Source organism: Squalius cephalus, assembly GCF_949319135.1.
Source record: "Squalius cephalus genome assembly, chromosome: 15".
Lineage (NCBI taxonomy): Eukaryota > Metazoa > Chordata > Actinopteri > Cypriniformes > Leuciscidae > Squalius > Squalius cephalus.
This window is the reverse complement of record NC_137136.1, coordinates 485,001-490,000: the sequence shown is the minus strand read 5'-3', so window position 1 is coordinate 490,000 and position 5,000 is coordinate 485,001. Positions and strand designations below refer to the sequence as shown.

The 5,000-nt window shown below is 45.0% G+C and overlaps 1 protein-coding gene across 1 annotated transcript in view; it reads left to right on the top strand.

Annotated features, from left to right (window-relative positions):
- Positions 1-5,000, top strand: part of LOC307172203 (uncharacterized protein) — a 23,616-nt gene that overhangs the window by 15,377 nt on the left and 3,239 nt on the right. The window contains exons 6-9 of the mRNA XM_079894336.1: positions 1,542-1,688; positions 2,090-2,330; positions 3,413-3,577; positions 3,847-5,000. The exon at positions 3,847-5,000 is cut by the window's right edge and continues 3,239 nt beyond it. Of these exons, the coding sequence (XP_079750462.1) occupies positions 1,542-1,688; positions 2,090-2,330; positions 3,413-3,577; positions 3,847-5,000 (1,707 nt within the window). The remainder of the gene's footprint in view (positions 1-1,541; positions 1,689-2,089; positions 2,331-3,412; positions 3,578-3,846) is intronic.

Genomic DNA, 5,000 nt, shown 5'->3' with positions numbered 1-5,000 from the left:
AGTTAACACCAAAAAATAACTTAGAGCGTTAACAAGTTAAACAAGAAAGCAAAGTTCTTTGGGGCAAACTTTCATGTTATCTTAAGAAACCCTTTTTAAATGTTTTAGCTTTAAATGAGCTTTACATTTTATGAAGTGGAAAGAGAAAGAAAGAAAGACATTGCCAACACGAATTGTTTTAACACCTTGTTAACATGAATTAGCATGTTGCTAACATGTTTTAGCACATTGTTAGCATTACATGACATGTTGCTAATATGTTTTAACATTTTGTTAGCATGAATTAGTTCATTAAAAATCTGTGTTGGCGAAAATATTAAACGATGTCAATCGCCAGTTGGCCGGTAACATTTTTAAGAATTCTAACAATGCAAAATTGTGAGAACATGTTTGTGAACAAACACGAATGATGCTCGGTACAGTTGATGAGCCAGTGCTGCATCGTCACGAAAGTTTAAGCCTTGGCAATTTAAATATTAAAGCTCAAGAAGACGCAAAAGGGAGCTCAGTTTGTTACTCGCAGAATTGAGTTCAGAGAAATCCGAAATCCGGTGTTAAAACGTCTCAGACAGCACGCAAATACTGAATCGAGCTCTATTCCACGTCTTCTTGCGCTTGAACAGACATATTCAAACTAAATTGTCAAAATGCCTGTCTTGGCAAGTCTCCTTATAAACATAGTCAGCTGTGCCTAACCTGAACTTAAACAGCTGAGACAACATGACATCATGACTTTGCGTAAACATACACGCCACTTTCAAGTCAAGTGGCATGTTATTTATACGCATTTTGAGCTTTCCGCGTGTATGTCCGAGCGCGTGTATGTGTACGCCGTTAAACGTCAGAGTGATTCCGCGTGTATGTGTACGCCGTTAAATGTCCGAGCGAAACGGAGGAAAATGTATATCTACATCTGGGGAGCAATATTTTTTTTCCTAGGATGGTAGGGGAACACTCATAAATGGTATTAACCCGAGTGATGGGTAGGTTTAGGGACGCGGTTGGGGTAGGTCATATATATTTATATACAGTAATGTAATGTAAGTCAACGGCGTTGATAAACACGCTGAAAAGCGATTATGCTTGTTGATAACACGCCAAAAATGGAAATACGAATTGGCGTGTCATACATACGCCATTTCATGAGATCAGTCTGGCTGAGAAATAAAACACACGTGTAACAGTGTATTGGATCTGTGCATTAGCTCTTAAAGTGACAGCAGCCTAATAAACCTCTGCCGTCTGTGTTTTCAATGCTAATCAAACAACAAAAGACAGAGAACAATCACTCACTGCTCTTGACTGAATAACTTTTGTAACTTTAATAAGGATTAATCTATGTTTCATGGTTGGTAAAAAATATGTATGGCCAGTAAATCTTTTAATCGTTTAAGGCTGTCTCTTTATATATATATATATAAAGATATACCTATATAAATATACGTATATAAATATATACCTCATTTCCGCTGAGAAATTAGGTAATTTAGAGAGTGAACCGGTTTCATGAGACTAACAGAGCGCACCTGTCTGTCCTCCAGTATAAGCAGGTGGAACAGTACATGTCTTTCCATAAGCTCCCATCAGATGTCAGGCAGAAAATCCATGAGTATTATGAACATCGATACCAAGGCAAGATGTTTGATGAGGACAACATTCTGGGAGAGCTGAGCGACCCCTTAAAGGAGGTTTGTCATCACTAAACTCATGCCTGCCTAAAGTTTACTTTTCAGTTTCAGCTGTTTTTGTTTTTTTATTTTATACGTGTGCAATATGATTCCACAGTGTGTAGAAATAAGGCAGTGCTGAATAAATAGAAGCAAATAAACCAGAAGTGACATGTAACAGTTTTTGAAGTGTAATAAACACCTGTACCGAATATAGAGTCACAGTACATGTACATTTTAAAATATTTTCAAGATGCAGTTGGGCAGCTGACTTCACAGAACTATTATAGTTTATATTCAAACACCAGCGTTATTGTGCTAGTAACTCCTAGTATGTACATGTGAGTTTTTGTTTTGTTTTTGCATTTTACAAGCTTTAACCATCTAAATAATGTGTACTTGTGTACTTGTGACCTTAACAGGAAATTGTTAGCTTCAACTGCCGTAGCTTGGTGGCTAACATGCCTCTCTTCGCTAACGCTGACCCAAACTTCGTGACAGCAGTGCTCACAAAGCTGAAGTTTGAGGTCTTCCAGCCCAACGACTTCATCATTCGGGAGGGAACCGTTGGCCGTAAAATGTATTTCATCCAGCACGGACGGGTCAGCGTACTTACTCGTGGAAACAGGGAGACCAAGCTCAGTGATGGGTCATACTTTGGAGGTGAGTTTACGGCTGATTGGTTGATGTCAGATCTTTCCCAACTAACAAAAATATGTCCCAAGAACGTTTTTCTAATGTTCCCATTACATGTTCTCTGAACGTTTAATACGTCCAGTTTTTTTAATGTTTTAAGAAAAGTTTTTTCTTGGTTGTGTGTACGTTAAGGAAACATTGCATTGTATCATTCTTCAAACATCACGGGGACGTTACTTTTGAATGTTTGAAAGTCCAACTAAAATGTTTCAGAAAAAAAAAAGTTTCATGGACGATGTATAAATAATGTGTGGCGAGGGGGGCGTGGTTTCGCATGGCGGCGATGATCTTCTTCCTTCCCGGGTTTCGGCACCACTGTAATAATGTTCGTAATGTTGTAGGTGTAGGAAGGAAGAAGACAGGGGTCGGCTGACTGGGACGCTCACTTTATTTATCTCTTTTTAAAAATAAAACAAAAGGTGCGCACGAAGCGCCTTCACCGTGTCACAGCACAGCTTTCAGACAACACAATATTCACAGCACAATTCTCATTCCACTCTCCAGCAGCGTCCTTGTGAGGTCCCAGTCCAAACTCTCCTCTCCTCTCTCTCGCTCTCCCCGGTTATATGCGGTCTCTCCACGCCAATTACTGCAATCAGACACAGGTGTTCATCATCTGCACTTGACCTACTTACTCACCGCTCGGCCCCCAGCTTTCTCTCCCGCTACAGACTTCGCGAAACCACGCCCCCCTCGCCACATAATGTTTTTGTGCTAACGTTTTGAGCACATTATAAAGGCCAGACTCTGAACGAACATACTGTTACCATTACTGGAAGAACCTTGACAGAACATTAGCTAAAGTTCTGAGAACATTCCCTGTTAGTTCCCGGTTAGTGTTAAGCAGTACCAGGTCTTAAATGTTTATTGGATTGATCTTGGGTGCGTTTCCCAAAAGCATTTTTAGCCAACAATGGTTGCAAGATCTGTTGAATCATGTTGCTAACGGAACTTGCGACCATATTTGGCTTCAGTAAACCCTGGTTAAGTGGTTTAGTTGTCCTATAGATCCCGTTCTAACTTCCCTGTGGTCTTTCTCCATCACTCAGAGATCTGTCTGTTGACACGTGGCAGGAGGACAGCTAGTGTTCGAGCAGATACGTACTGTCGACTTTACTCCCTCAGTGTGGGCAGTTTCAACGAGGTTCTGGAAGAGCATCCCATGATGAGACGGGCCTTCGAGACGGTGGCAGCGGACAGACTCGATCGCATCGGTAAAACCTTCCTGCTGCTTTTGCCCCTTTATAAACCTGAAACTCATCTCTGCAACAAATAAATAAATCTCGTCTTTGCTTTCACTATTTCTTAAATACCTCCCTGTTATAGTAGTATTATAGTAGTGTTCTAGACCATTTTATTACCTTTCTGTTGTTGCCGTTTTTCATGTTGTTGCCCCTTAACAGTGTTTTACAACCATGTTAATAACCATATTCAATTATTTTCTTTCTGTCCTGACCCTATTCTGAATTCCTTTTTCTCACAGGTAAGAAGAACTCGATTTTGTTGCGCAAGACCTCACAGGGAGGATCTGTTGCGGGCAGCAGTTTGGGACGGGGCGGAGGGAGCCGCGGTGGAGGAGCAGGAGGCGCCGGTCTGGGATCTTGTGATAGTGTTCTGGTCCAGCAGATTGTGAAGCACGACAGCATGCCCACCATGCAGGACATCACGGCTGCGAGCAACCGGAGCAGCACCGGAGGCACAGTCTCACCCCGACCTCATCCCCTGATCTGGGCACCGCTGGTCCACGCTCCCCTCCAGACGGCTGCTGCCACCACCAACGTAGCCATTGCCTTGATGCATCAGCAACAGCAGCAGCAACAGTTGCAACAACAGCTTCAACAACAGCATGCCCTCGGAGCTGCCATCTTTCTTCCCATCTCGCCGTCGCCCTCGTCATGCCCTCTTTCCCCTCCCCGTCCACCCATTCTACTCCCTCGGCAGTCGCTCAGCTCCCTCATCGGTGTGATGGGGGCACTGCCCCCGCGTGGAGTCCCGTCCTCTATAACACCGTCACCCTCGCCCTCCACTATGGGACCGACCGCTGTGGCCGTGGCTCCTTCAGCAGGTGGAGTTGGAAAAACTCCCACACCTGCGTCGTCAGTGTCCACTCCCCTACAGGCTAGCAGAACTCTTCATTACAGCCTCCGCCTCCACACAGAGCCCACAACCACACCTGTCCATAAAGTCCCGCCTCCCTCAGTGGTTGCAGCGCCGCCCATCGAAGGACGTAGCGCCGGATCCGGGCCACAGGGGGCTAAAGAGGCTTTACTACGCCATGTTGGAGGAGGGAGCACCCAAGGGCTCCCAATGATTGGTCGGCTCACCCAAGAGGCAAGACTGCTCTCCGCCTCCCAGCCGACTCTTCCCCACCGCAGCTGGGTGGGCGTTCAGCCTCTCCCACCCCTCCATCGTAAAGCATCCGGAGGAAACCTGCTGCCGGCACCCTTCCTTTTATCATCAGGACTCGCTAGAGGAGGAAGCGCAGGTGTTTTGAGCTCAAATGCGCCACAGCTTGGTGCCACACAGATGCCTGCACACACACCCCTACTCTTGCCCTCTCAGCTGACACACACACCTCCACTCACACCAGGATCTGCTCCGCCACCCCTCGCCCCCTTCTCGTCCTCCCCAAAGCAA